Source organism: Xyrauchen texanus, chromosome 29 (genome assembly GCF_025860055.1).
Source record: "Xyrauchen texanus isolate HMW12.3.18 chromosome 29, RBS_HiC_50CHRs, whole genome shotgun sequence".
Taxonomy (NCBI): domain Eukaryota; kingdom Metazoa; phylum Chordata; class Actinopteri; order Cypriniformes; family Catostomidae; genus Xyrauchen; species Xyrauchen texanus.
In genome coordinates, this window is record NC_068304.1 from 8848819 (window position 1) to 8863901 (window position 15083).

The 15083-nt window shown below is 43.9% G+C and overlaps 1 protein-coding gene across 1 annotated transcript; it reads right to left on the reverse strand.

Annotated features, from left to right (window-relative positions):
- On the reverse strand, positions 1-4154 carry rnf7 (ring finger protein 7). The gene is made up of 3 exons (XM_052097528.1): positions 3957-4154; positions 901-948; positions 1-513 (listed from the first exon to the last, which is right to left on the reverse strand). Exons 1-3 carry the CDS (start codon positions 4129-4131, stop codon positions 395-397), a joined length of 342 nt encoding a protein of 113 aa, XP_051953488.1. The 5' UTR covers positions 4132-4154; the 3' UTR covers positions 1-394.
- Between the last annotated feature and the right edge of the window lie 10929 nt (positions 4155-15083).

Genomic DNA, 15083 nt, shown 5'->3' on the forward strand with positions numbered 1-15083 from the left:
CTAGTTTTTAACAGGTAAACACAACACATTGAGTTTTTCATTTTTATTTCTAACACACATACATATTACTTCTTCAGACACATCACACATGATGCCACAAACATCCAAGCGAATCTGCCATTTCCCTGGAACTCTTCGGGTTGCCTCTTGCTAATGCTGACAGAGGGGTAAAGCTCTTAAAAAACAAAACCCAGTGTCACCTGTATTTCTGTGTACATTCATTGTTTCCCTCTGACAGTCAAATGCTTGCACACAGATTTTACTACATATTCAGTGACTGGAATATTGTTCTTATATTCAGTTCCTGGAACGATGCTCTTGTATTCAGTTCTGCCTCCCTAAGCGGAGTAGTGTCAATGTGGATGGAGGAGGGGTGGATACGAGGCTTAAATTCTCACTTGCCGATCCTCTGCACCACCCAGTCCTGTTGGCACAGAGGGCATCGATTGTTCTGCTTCACCCAGAGGGACATGCAGCAGTTATGGAAGGAGTGGTTGCACTCTCCCCACACCACTGAAAGAGAGAGAAAGAAAGACCAAGAATAAGAGACAATAATGGTGGACAGGCATGTTATGCTATGAATGTTATGAATTGCCCCCTTGGGAAAAGTAATTAACCAAAGGTTGCTTCAGTGGGACTGTCCCTAATAAGTGCAAAGTAAGTGGCTTTGGTTTAAAACGTCTGCTAAATGACTATTTATGTTACTTTCATTTGTTACTATATTACAAATGATGGTGATTAAGATATGGCAAATGGATGAAGAGAAACTAAAGTAGTTATTAGTGAAGGGTACCTTGCATTGGCAACATTCAGTGCTGCCACCTGCTTTCAGGGGCTTACTGTAATTGATTTATTAGGCAGGTAATCAGTGTCCTTGCACTGGTGTTATAGTTTACTTACCAACGCAGTCCTCTTGCTTGTTTTCAGCCTGGCATCTCAAACATGCATCTGAAATACATTTACAAATACATGTGATGCATATAATTCAGGAATAAAGTCAAATCTGGATTTTGTTAAAACATTGTAGCATTTTTGAGCATCACAGGCCCGTTTGATTCTGCATATTTAGGGCAGCACAGGTGAATTTGAACATTCCGTTAAGCCTTTTTGGGCATCAAAGATGCATTTAAACATTTGACTCAGCATTTATTAACAACACACATGTTCGATTCAGCATTTTTGGACATTACTGGCACACTTGAATGTCTGATTCAGCAACTTTGGGCATCATAAAGCATTTGAATGCTTGATTTGTCATTTGAGGCATCACACATGCGTTAATATGTTCGATTCAATGTTTTAGAGCATCATAATTACGTAAATATTCTGCATTTTTGGGCATCATAGATGCAATTGAATATTTGCTTTGGCATTTTATGGGCATCCTGAGCGAGTTTGAGCATGCAATTAACCCTCATGCACTGTTCTGTCATTTTTGCCCAAAATCTATTTTGTTTTTTCAATTAAACTGGTTTCCTTTATCTGATGGTTATGAGACTTGGTGCCTTTCCATTTGATATCTGAACACACAAAGCAATTAGAGTTGATTCGATCAGTCTAAGTGGTAGAATTTTTTTGCCATATGAAATTAATGGGAAACACCATTTTCATTATCTAATCATATAAAATCTAATAAACAGCACAAAAACACACACAGACATGTAGGGGTAAGACTACCAAATATCAAGAGCAGAAAACACACACACACACACACACACACACACACACACACACACACACACACACACACACACACACACACACAAACCTGAACTGATCATCCTATAAAACGCTTTTGTTTTTTTTATTTGTAAAATAAACAAAATCAATACATCAGTCACATTGCAGAACACACACACACACACACACACACACACAATGAATTGGTGAGACCATAACATCTACAATGCTTAACACATAGAAGCATGGGTCAGTCTATCTCAAGAGGTCCAATAATTGTCAAGTTGGTTGCTTGACCATTTTTAATCTAATTTACCTTTTTTTTTTGTTGGAGTGATTACCTCTATGTATTGGTATTGCAAAACCATCAGTTTTTTTAATTATTATTATTTTACTTGGTTAAACCACGACGGCCATCTTTGTGTCATGGCAACACAACACATTTTGGTTATACAGCTGTTTACCTACTTTATTCATGCATTTTGCAAAATGAAAAGATGTAATATATGCATAACAAATAACAAAAATGAAAGACTTGGACTCCAACCCTTGCCATTATAAATTGACATTAACGTGGAACTTTGAGTGATCTTGAGCATTACAGTAGGACTTAAGTTCTAAGTCTAAAAAAGATATATATATATATATATATATATATATATATATATATATAAATGGTGGTTTTGCAATACCAATACATAGAGATAATCACCAAAAAGAAATTTTTTAAATGGTCAAACAACCTGTATTGGACCACTTGAGATGGACACACACACACACCTCAGGTGCATCCCAAATCGCTTGCTTCTGCACCATGTTACGTCATTTCGAAGTGTAAGTATTGCGAGATGCTGCGTGAATATGTATAATACTGAGATATAAGTGTTGAACTGACGGTGGATAGCATGCTAATGCTAGCAGCAACACAATACTTGGGTTTGAAACATCACTACCGCTGTTTCAAACCAGCTGTTCAGCTGTTAAACGGCGAATACTTCTGTGTAGTAACAAAACGTTAAGTGTTCCATATGGGACAATAACTCACTTTGAAAATTAATACACTACATGTCTGAGTGCATAGTCAATTTTGTAAGTGCATAGTGTAGTGTGTCATTTGGAACACAGCTCTTGTTCCAACCAAGAATAAATTAGGTTATTACTTGTTATTCTACTAATTTCAGGTATGCAAAACGGACAAAAATAACCTAAAACAAAATGCTAAACTTTGACAAAAGTGGTATTTGACAATGTTTAAAAATATATCTAAATGCCAATACATTTCAAAACAATTAAAAAAAATTACATGATTATTGTTTCAGGTCACTTTTGACCTGGAACAACTGGGACGTGATTTAATGATGAACAGTGCATAAGGGTTAAGCATAATGGAGCATCATGCGTCCATCAGAACATTCGAAATTTATGAGCATCTTAAGTACATTAGGTTCATCATTAAACAGTTTGAAGGATTGACTCAGAAACAGAGTAGGCCAATAAAATGCGTGTGAACTTTAGATTCAACGTTTTTAGGCCATCATATGTGGATTAGAATGTAAGATTAAGCATTTTCGAACATCACAGAAACATTCGATTCAGCATTTTCAGGCATTATTGGCACATTTGCATGTCTAGTTCAGCATATTTGGTCATCATAAATGCGTTTGAACGTTCGATTCAGAAACATTAAGTGCATTCAGCGTTTTTAGGGCACAGTTTGTGGATTTAAAGTTCCGATTCAACATTTTTGAACATCACAGACACATTCGAATCAGCGTTTTTGTTCATTTTAAATACGTTCGATTTATGCTTAATGGGAAATCTAGGCAAGTTCGAACGTTCGATTCAGGAGTTTTCAGCACCGTAATTACGTTCGATTCAATGGGCATCATAAGCAAAATCGAACGTTCGATTGATTTTTATTTATTTTTACATTGTAAGATTTAGAGACATTGAGCATTTAGGTGCATCCATTTCAGTATTTTTGACCATCGATGCGTTCCATTCAGCGTTTTTGTGGACGCTTATGACGCCAAAACGCTGTCTAGGTAGGCAGCTGAGTTCGTTTTGAGATACTGTCTGACTGTCATGTCTCAAACTCTCTCACACAACGCTTTTAACAGCGTTACTACTCTAGAAATGACTCAGTAGTTTGTGCCATGCGAAATATGTTAGTGTTACCTGTTACAGTCATGTATGGAAAGAAACAGGCACAAATGTATGAACAGACATACATTGAAATGCTATCACAGCTAACTGTTAGCTAGAGAAACACTCACCCATAACTTGAACCCGACAAATAGCGCAGGTGTCACACTCCACATCCCAGCTCCACATGGCCACTGCATTCCACTTCTTCAGGGAGAACATCTTGTCTCCCCCTGATTTGGATCCAGACGAACCGCTGTGTGTGTGCACTAAACCCGGCTCGTCGCCGTCTTCCATCTCCGCCATGGCGAAGAGGCGAATAAACAAAATGGCTGAGATAGGCTGGTCTGCAGATACGCAGATCGGTCTCTCAATGGAGATGTTGATAGACAGGCCCCTGGCTGGATGTCTTGATCGTAAGAATGCATCGACTGATGTGAAACAAAAACACGCTAATTTATGAATTATTTTTGCACCACACTATTTTAGTTGATTTTTACTTAGAATAATTTTTATGTTTTTCACCATTCCTACAAATATACTTTCTTTCTTTCTAGTTGAGTTTTAAATTAGGATTTTTATTTGTATCCTCCAAACTAAAATTCCTATACACTCAAAAATATATAGGCTATTTTAGCCTATTTTGAATTTTGTTATGAATTTCAATTTTCCTTAAACAACAAAATTCCATAAAATGTAATTTGGTAATCTTAAATAAATGACATAAAGAATACATTTAAAGGAATAGTTAACCCAAAAATGAAAATTCTCTCATCATATACTCACCCTCATGCCATCCCAGATGAGTATAACTTTCATCTGCTGCACTCAAATGGAGATTTAGAAAAGAGCATCTCAGCCTGTATCTCCATTCAATGCAAGTGAATGGGTGCCAGTATTCTGAAGTTAAATCCATGTCTTCAGAAGTGATAGGTGTGGGTGAGAAACAGATGAAGTCCTTCACTTTCTCCTTCTGTTTTTGGAGATTTAACAACTGGAGATGTATGGATTACTTTTATGCTCCCTTTATGTGGATTTTGGAGCTTCAACATTTTGGCCCCCATTCACTGTATGGACCTACAAAGCTGAAATATTCTTCTAAATATTTTAATTTGTGTTCTGCAGGAGAAAGAAAGTCATACACATTTGGTATGGCAAGAGGGTGAGTAAATCACGAGAGAATTTTCATTTTGGGTGAACTAAACCTTTTTATTAATTAGGCTAAATTCTTTTCAAGATTTCTCAATTCAATTTGGTGGAATTATGTTATGATTGTTTGTATTGGTATCATATTTGAGCAATTTTAAGCAATAACCTAGCTAAATGTTGAAAACAATAAATTCACACAAGTAGCCTATAAATTAAAGCAAGGCTTAATTATATAACAATTTAGGTAGATTTTTAAATTAACCTATTGTATGCTACCTTTTCCATTTTGCTGTTTGATGAGTTGTTTTTAAAATATTATAGTCTACAAAATATTTAACACAGAGCTATATTTTGGAAAATGCTTTACCCCGCCCAGATTCAATATAATACTTACTGTGACTCCATCTAGTAGGCTAACAACCGCATTTCCCTTGGTTCGGCGCAATGAATGTATGGCGTCATGTCCGCGGGTTATTTACAATGTCTCATGATGACGTCTTTGCCCATTCAAGATTATGGACACTGTCAATAAGCTTCACGGAATGCGCGTGTACTTTTTCTGATCAACCCGAGAGCCGAATTCACACAATGTACAAGAAATCATCTAATACTATTTTGATAGTATTTTGCTGACTATAGTAATCTTCATACTATAGACTATAGCCTACTGTACATGCATGTTGCCATCTAGACCTGGAGAGAGCGACTCGCGGTGCGCTCTTGCGCACATCAGTCCGAGACGGAGAATTCATGAAGACAGCAGAAAACCAATGTCCACTCATCATCACAGCACTCCAGCCAAACAAACTTCTGCCCGCCAACGAATGAACACCAACCCTGAAAATGACCATTTACCAAGGTATTGCAAGAGGTAAGCACTCCAATTTATTTTTTTCAACTTTTCAATACATTATGTGTATATATCGATATGACTTTAGTTTTCACGTGAGGAGAATATTGGCATGAACTGTAGTTGTGTTGTCTTGCCCTGTTTTAGAGACTTATTCACAGAAAACAACCGAATTATTTTCAAATTAATTTGGCAACCCTATTCTCTGCCTTCCAAACTGTGCAATTTCAGAATCAAAATCAGTATGCAACCCTATTATGAAGCTTACAGTGCATAAACTATACAACAAGACAAGTTAATAATAATAATAAATAGAATAAAAGGTGAATATTGAATTAATGTATAGAAATACATAATAGGACTATATATATAGCCGTTCAACCTCCCTTCTGTATACAGACTCATCGTCAATGACAGTACTGTCGTCTGCAAACTTCAGGAGCTTGACAGAGGGGTCCTTGGCTGTGCAGTCATTTGTATACAGAGAGAAGTGTAGTGGGGAGAGCACACATCCCTGGGGGTACCAGTGCTTTGTCTCAGATGTTTATAAAAAAGTTTAAAAACGTTTATACTAAGATATAAATTCCATCAAACTACATGACCTAGTCCATTTACATGTATTAAAGCATTGGTTCTCAAAGGGTCATGACCTAAAATGGGAGGACATAATGCTTCCAATATCTGAGCGTGGCTGAGCATCAAATAAATCTCAGCGCAAAATCATGGTAGAAACCAGTCAATCTAAGGTGATGCCAACATAGAGCTCATCCCCGTTTAACCATAAACGTATTTTTTAAACTATGTATTTGATGAAAATACCATACAGCACAGATTAAATTAAATATTAATCTAGTTGTAATGAAGATAAACTTGGTTTGCGCCGACCACAATGCATTTATTGGCTGCTGAGAGCATGAAATAATGGAAATTCAAAAACTTTTGTAAATCAAACATAATGTGTTAATAATTTGGCATATTGTTGGGCCAATGCAGTTTATGATAACATTAATACATTTCAGTCTTTGATTAAGAGGATGCTTTTGTTACTTTTGCACGATAAGCAATTCTGGTTCTGCACTTGCACTTGATGTTTAATGTAAAATCTGTGTCTATGATCATATGAAATGTCATAAACTAAAGGTGAGATTAAAAACCTTTCATGCAAATGTGGAAAAACAGCAACAGGTCAGTTTACTTTAAGTGTTTGGCAAGTGGGAATTTTTGACGTCAACTGGGCTCCAAATTGCAGTGTATAATTTGGAGGCAAAGTCATTAACATTAACTCAACTGCCAGAAGCCGCTTCATTCTGCATACTCTAAAATCTGTGAATTGCATAATTTGTCTCATAGAGGGAAACATGTGTGAGATTAGCAAATTCATCTGTAACCAGGTGTAAATGTTTGCAACGGTAAAAAGTTATTTAAAAAATATAGTATATTATATTTGCAATAGGAGCTGAAAGATAACCCATAGGAAAGAAAATCAAAAAAATGTATGTATCATCTTTTTATCCACCATTTGCCGTTGATCGAACAAACAGGTAGTCCTGCCCCAATCTAACGCATTTGAACAAGTCAATGTTGCTGTGCAGAGCTGGATGGGTCGCTCAATAAAAAAATATAAATAAACAAAACCTGTAATTTTCATAGCGCCACAGAGACACAGTGTTCACAGTTCAAAAAATACAAATAACCTGTGAACTGCTTACATATAGTTGTCTCTGCATATTAAGATGGGATATTTACACCAGAAAAGTTACACAATTCAGCTTTAGGGTTAATGCGCTATTGTGTTTGATGCTGATACTATTTGATAAGGGAGACTGCCAGCAGTCATATCACATTGCAGTTTTCATCTGGTTACCCACTGAAGCTAAGCAAGGTTGAGCCTGGTCAGTACCTGGATGGGAGACCTCCTTGGCAAATCTAAAGTTACAGCTGAAAAAGGTGTTAAAGAGGCCAGCAAGGGGAGCTCACCCTGCAGTCTGTGTAGGTCCTAAAACTCCAGTTTAATGATTGGGACACTATACTTTAAAAAAAAAAAAAAAGGCACTTATCCTTTGAATAAGATGTTAAATGGAAGTCCCGACTCTCTTAAAAATTCCAGGGCAGTCCTTGTAGAAGAGTATAGGTGGAACTCCAACTCCAATATCCTGGCCAAATTCACACATTGGCCCTTCTCAATCATTGCCTCCTAATAATCCCCATCTATCAATTGGCTGTATCACTCTACTCTCACCTCTCCACCCATGTGTGGTGTGTGGTGTGTGGTGGGTGTACTAGTGCACAATGGCTGCTGTTGCATTATCCAGGTGAATGCTGCACACTGATGGTGGTTGAGGAGATCCCCACATTTACTATGTAAAGTGCTATTGTAGTTTAGTGAAGGGTAGTGTCAAAACAGTGCTGTTTGGCGGACTTTTGAAATGAGGAAGCAGAGTGCCATCTAAGCGTTCTTTTTTTTTTTTACCAAGTCCAATGTAAATTACTATTTCAATTTCATTTGACATTTACAAAGATTTCCGGTTAAACGCATACAAATGTGAAATCGGTTTTAACACCACATATGATATAAAAAGGTCACCTACATAACAATATGATATAAAAAAGTAATTTACTTGCACATAAATGCAACAACATATTTTTCAAAATGCAAAAAATGGCTGTTCTCCCATATAAAACATACATTTCCCTAAAATCATAGTTTATTATCATCTAATTTGAATAGGCTATTTACACATATGCCCAAACAAAATGAACTATTATATATTTGTTAATTGCCATATATAAGATTTCTGTATGGGAAGGCATATGAAATATCTTTTAACTTACACTGTAAATAAGCATGAAATACTTATATTTTTGTATGTTCATATTAACATTATTTATTAAATAGAAATCAGAGCTGGCTTTAGCAATTCTGCAGTTTATGTCAGCATTGACTGCCACTGCTCGGGAAAGGGTACTGCCCAGTTACATGAAGTGGTACTATGCATGAAGACTGTCCATTTACAGTGATGGACGGTTCTGAGTACAGAGCGTGGGGTGCTGGCTGGTGCATGACCTCAGTCTTCTTGATGATAATGATGGGACCAAATTTGTTGCATGCAGATGAAAACTTGTCCATACTGACTTGATTTTCTGGCTCTGTACTAGCATTCAAAGCACAATAACCAGCAAAGAGAAAGTCTCGCAGCACAGTTTCCTCCAGTTTCCAAATGTTGGTGATGGCACACAGTCGCCACAGATTTAGTAATAGTTTCATTAAGTAGAAATTAACAATAAAATCAAAGTAATTGAACAATTTAAATTTACAATTTTCATTTATCATAATATTTTGTGAATAAATTAAAAATGAGAAGTCGAAGCACTGTAAGATTAAAGTCATAATATTTTCAGAATAAATCGAAAGGTGGTGGACAACAGCAAAGTGGAGCATCTGGGTCTTTACATACAACATCATTAACCAGGGAGATAACTCGGCTATGCAACCGAGATGAATTTGTGGGAAGTTTTTCAAGCTCTCTGTTCATGAATGAGGTGTGCATTAGTACATGAGTTCTCTTACGAGAGGTTCTAGCTTACGCTACGGGAAAGATTCATCTTTTCTCAGATATTGAAGCCAAAAAATTATCCTTAATTTTGTATCCATTGTCAACGCAGTGCGGCAGCTGCAGACCTTGAGCGGGCTAGCTAGCGAGCTCATTGGTTGCTCTGCGGCAACTGCTGCAGCCTATAGACGAGCTTGGGCTGAACTCGCATCCAATGAGAGGCGTCCGCGCTCACTGCATCAAAGCCCGCCAAAAGGGCGTGACTAGAGTGCATATAAGCGTAGTTCAGTAGGCTGGAACCCTGATTTTCATCTCTTCAGCGAAGCTCTTCGCGTCACTGAACCGAAGCCGCGTCGCCGTTCGAGGGGCATCAAGCAAGCGTGGACAGCGCTCGAAGAAGCCGGCTGTCTTCGCCACCTTCAGCCGTCCTGCGAGCTACGCCATCCGGCGATGTATCCTTTTAAAGGCAAGCTAGTTCTTAAAGAACTTCACAAAAGAGTACTGAGCGCTTTTTTAAGATGCCTCTTTCCACTTGCGCCTCATGCCGCTCCTCTCAGCACCGGAGACCGCCACATCATCTGCGCTCTCTGCCTGGGACTGGGGCATGCAGAGCTCGCCTCGCCAGGCGGATGCGATCTCTGCGAGGAGCTGCCGATGTCGACCCTGCGGGCTCGACTCAGCGCTCAGGACCGAAGCCACCGCGCCGCCTTCCGTTCAGCCGTGCAGAAAAAGCGCCGCCTCAAAGGCTGCCGGAAACAGTGGTAGAAGCGATTGCCTCGCCGGAGCCCATCCCTCGAGCGATCGCCTTCACCCTCCCCGCCCACCCGGACGCCGCAGTTGCTGCCGAGCGGCTGCTCTGCTGCCATCTCGACGAAGAAGCGGAGGATAAGGGCTGTTCCATCATGGCTTCGGACAGCAGGAGTGGTCAGGCTCACACGCCTCCTCCTCGGCCCAGGAATCCAGCAGGACCGCGCCCGAGTCGAGGGGAACTAACACGCTCCTCACACAGGCCGTCGACCGCCTCGGGCTCGAGTGGTCACCGCCCTTGAGCAGGCACCCAACAGACTTGACGGCTGCTTTTCTACAGAGCCACCGCCAGCGCAGCACCCGCTACCCGGCCGCTCCCTTCCTGCCGGAACTCCACGCCGAGCTTTCCAAATCATGGAACGCGCCTTTCTCGGCCAGGGTCCGATCCCACGTCTCCACCTCTCTTGCTTCGGTGGACGGCGCCACTGAGAAGGGCTACGCTTCCATCCCTCCGGTCGAGGATGCGGTAGCAGCACACCTTTGCCCGCCCTCCGCGAGATGGCGGTCTAAACCAGTGCTCCCGTCTAAGGCCTGCAGAACAACTTCCGCCTGTGTTGGCAGCGCCTATTCTGCCGCCGGCCAAGCTGCATCTGCTCTGCACTCTATGGCCGTCCTACAGATCCTCCAAGCGGACCTTCTGCGGGAATGGGATGAGGAAAGCAGGCATCCAGAGGCGGTTGCAGACATACGGAGTGCTACGGACCTCGCCCTCCAGCTACCAAAGCTGCAGCCCAAGCTATAGGGAAGTGCATGGCCGCGCTGACTGTGACCGAGAGACATCTGTGGCTAACGCTAGCCGACATGGGAGAAGCAGAGGGCTCTACGTTCCTCAACGCACCACTCTCTCCATCCGGTCTCTTCGGCTCCGCGGTGAGTGGTAACATTGACCGGTTTTCAGAGGTCCAAAAAGCCACACAAGCCATGAATCTCTTTCTGCCTCGTCGCGCTAGCTCCTCTGCAGGCCGCCCACGTGAGCCTCCTGCACGAGCCTCTTCACAGCGCCCAGCTCAACAAAGCCAGACTTCTCAGCGTCGACAGGGCGGCCGCCCTCGATCGCGCTCAGACAGCCAACGCAGACCGCCGCCCCCCCGCGGGCCTCGGACTGGAATTGCGCTGAAACCTGAACAACCAAAGTCCTCCTAGCTTTGTTGACAAAGCGACGGATCAGTCCCGCTGCGGCCGGACCACCGTCAAAGCTTCAGCCCCTGTCAGTCCCCTTCCTTCAGGCTACTACAGTGGTAGATTCAGCAGCCAACAAGCCGGTGTTAACGCTTGCCTGCGCTCAAACGCCGCTTTCACGGCGACCCAAATAAATCTGGTAAAGAGCAAGCATGCCATATGTGTAGAAAATGTGCCCACAACCCAGTGTTCACCCCTACACACAAGCATTACACATCCCGTGTCCATACCAGAGAGCAAACATGTCTTATGTGTAGAAAATGTGCCCACAATCCAGTGTTCACCCCTACACACAAGCATTACACATCCCGTGGCCCTATCACGGCACACTCACATAAAGCGGTTACAAACCGCTCGAGTGTTAGGGTTAATAAACGCACCCACCGAATCCGTGCGCGCTCCATTCTCTGGCCGCTCTGTCACACGACCAGCCTTATGTGTAGAAAATGTGCCCACAATCCAGTGTTCACCTCTACACACAAGCATTACACGCTCCGTGTCCCCATCAGAGCACACTCAAAAGCGGTTACTGAACCACTCGAGTGTTAGAGTCAATAAATGCGCTCACGAATACGTGCGTGCGCCCATTCTCTGCCCGCTCTGTCACACGGCCAGCAAACACTTCTCTGTATGTAAGTCCTGTGCCCGTGACTATGCTTGCGTATCACTTAACAGACGTGACTCTTTCCCCATTCACCTCAATCGGAAGTCATTCACAGAACAGCCTGTCCATGCTGTCTGCGAGCAGTCCAGCATAAGCACAGTAAGCGCTCACACATTCTGTTCAGCTGTGTCGCGCAATCAGAGCGATTTGGCCACTCACCTTCTAACATTACGCTTCAAAGCGTGGGAAGATATTCCAGGGATATCCGAATGGGTGTTAAGCACAATAAAACAGGGCTATTTGCTACAGTTCGATCGCCGTCCTCCTCGCTTCAGAGCTGGCTCGAAACTACTGTGAACACGGAAGCAGCGTGCATGCTTCGTTCAGAAATAGCAAACCTTCTGTGCAAAAGGGCCATAGAGAGAGTGCCGCCTCCCTGAGCGAAGTCGGGTTTTACAGCCGTTATTTTCTTGTCCCCAAGAAAGACGGCGGCCTCAGATATTAGATCTCAGGGTTTTGAACAAAGCACTTGCAAAAGACCGTTCAAAATGCTTACAACCAGCAAACTCCTCGTGCATGTGCGCCAGGGGACTGGTTTATTTCTCTCGATCTGAAAGATGCATACTTTCAGATTCAGATAAATCCCGTCACAGGCCATTCTTGAGATTCGCCTTTGACGGCCAGGTTTATCAATACACCGTCCTTCCGTTTGGCCTGTCCTTAGCACCCGTACTTGCACGAAGTGCATGGACGCTGGCGCCGCACCCCTGCGGAGTCAGGGTTTGCGAATTCTGAACTATTTGGACGATTGGCTGATTTTGGCACAATCACATACGGAGCTTCTGTCTCACAGGACAGTTCTCCTCAGTCATCTGAACAGTTTGGGCCTTGCAGTCAATTGGACCAAGAGCTCACTACAGCCCAGTCAGACAATTTCCTTCCTTGGAATAGAACTAGACTCAGTGGCAATGACGGCTCGCTTATCTACACAGCGCAGCGCCGTGTGCAGCGACTAGCCACGTCATTTCAGATGAACAGCCTCACACCTCTGAAGAAGTTTCAGAGAGTGCTAGGCTACATGGCCTCAGCCGCAGCAGTACTTCAACTGGGTTTACTGCGCATGCGCCGCTTCAGCATTGGCTAAACACCCGCGCCTCGCCGGGCTTGGGCCACAGGCCGCCAGCCAATCAGAGTGACTCAGACCTGTATTTCAGCTCTGCAGCCCTGGACAGTGGCCGAGTGGTATCAGCGGGGAGTGATGATGGGAGCTGTATCTCGCCGAAAAGTCATCTCGACAGACGCGTCCAACACGGGTTGGGGCGCGGTCTCGCGAGGGCTCTCCGGTTTTGGCCTATGGTCAGTTCAGGAAAAGCTCCTTCACATAAATTGTCTGGAAATGATAGCGGTCGAGTACGCCGCCGGCGCTTCCTCCCGATCACTCAGGGTCACCACGTCCTGGTCCGCTCGGACAACAGGTCTGTGGTATCCTATCTAAACCGTCAGGGCGGTGTCAGATCCAGGAACCTCTTCCATCTGACCGAAACGCATACTGAGTTGGTCCCAGTGCCACCTGCGCCGCTGAGGGCGACGCGACGTGCCAGGCCACCTGAACGACGGCCCAGACAGACTGTCCAGAGACAATATTCCCCAGGGGAATGGTCCCTGCACGCTCAAACAGTCCAGACGTTATGGCGCATATTCGGCAGAGCAGAGATAGACCTCTTTGCGCCAGAAGAGAACTCTCACTGCCCAATATTTTTCTCGAAGCGAGGATGCGCTGGCCCAGGACTGGCCCAACCGCCCGCTTTACGCCTTCCCTCCCGTCTCGCTATTGCCACAGGTAATGCAGAGGATCAGGGAAGCGCGCCACTCGGTGCTCCTCATAGCCCCGCTGGGAGAATCAAACATGGTTCCCGGAGCTTACGCAGCTGTCACTGACAGCGCGTGGCCCATCCCAGTGAGAGCAGATCTCCTCTCGCAAGCTCGCGGAACGATCTGGCATCCCCACCCAGAGCGTTGGCGCTACACGCTGGTGATCAACGACTACCCGTCGCTTTGCCAGAAGGAGTAATAAACACCATCATACACGCTAGAGCCCCTCCACGAGAAGACTCTATGCGCCAAAATGGTCTGTGTTTTCAAAATGGTGCACCGACAGAGACCTGGACCCACGGACATGTGGGGTGTCGCCGCTGCTCGTGTTTTTACAAGAGCTGATGGATAAGGGCAGATCCCCATCCACGCTCAAAGTGTATGCGTGGCGGCCGTCGCGGCGTTCAGCTGAAACCCTGCACGCCAGTCACAGGGTAAAAACGAGCTGGTCATCCACTTCCTCAGGGAGCTAGAAGGATGAACCCTCCGCGCCCCCATCGGTTCCTATCTGGGACCTTTCTATAGTTCTCGAAGCTATGAAAGCCCCCTTTCGAACCACTTTAATCCGTGGATGTGAAACACCTCTCACTTAAAACCGCTTTTCTAACTGCCCTATCATCAGTTAAACGGGTGGGAGACCTTCACGCGCTATCTGTCAGCGCTGCGTGTCTCGAAGTTTGGACCAAGTGACTCCAAGGTCATTTTAAAGCCTAGACACGGCTACGTCCCCAAGGTGGTCGGTACTCCTTTCAGAGCACAGATCATTTCCTTGTCGGCGCTACCAGCATCTGATAGCAACGCGACGCCAATCTCCTTTGCCCAGTCAGAGCACTGAGATTGTATACTGCGCGCTCCGCATCTTTCAGAAGCTCCGAGCAGCTTTTCGTTTCGCTCGAGGGCGCACCAAAGGTCTCGCCGCCTCGAAACAGACACTGTCCAGATGGATAGTGGACGCTATTGCTGCCGCGTGCGGCGTCAAAAGACCTACCATGCTCGCTAGGCATTAAGGCTCACTCCACTAGAGGCATGGCCTCCTCGTGGGCATGGTCCAGCGGGATTTCCATTCACGACATATGTGTGGCAGCGGGCTGGGCTTCCCCCTCCACCTTTGTCAGATTTTACAATCTGGAAGTACCCGCTCTGCAGGCTAAACTGCTAGCGGTTTAATACATTACAGCTCCCCTGGTGAGCTGCATTAATGGGACACAGTCCACACAGACCGGCACCGACGCTCTGTCTATGTGCT

Bases quoted from the DNA above. Each gene is read 5' to 3' on its own strand.
- rnf7 (XM_052097528.1), bottom strand. From the start codon at position 4,131: ATGGCGGAGATGGAAGACGGCGACGAGCCGGGTTTAGTGCACACACAC. The intron at 949-3,956 runs GTGAGTGTTTCT...AATGTATTTCAG, and splicing joins TTGTCGGGTTCAAGTTATGG to ATGCATGTTTGAGATGCCAG. The intron at 514-900 runs GTAAGTAAACTA...TCTCTCTTTCAG, and splicing joins CAAGCAAGAGGACTGCGTTG to TGGTGTGGGGAGAGTGCAAC.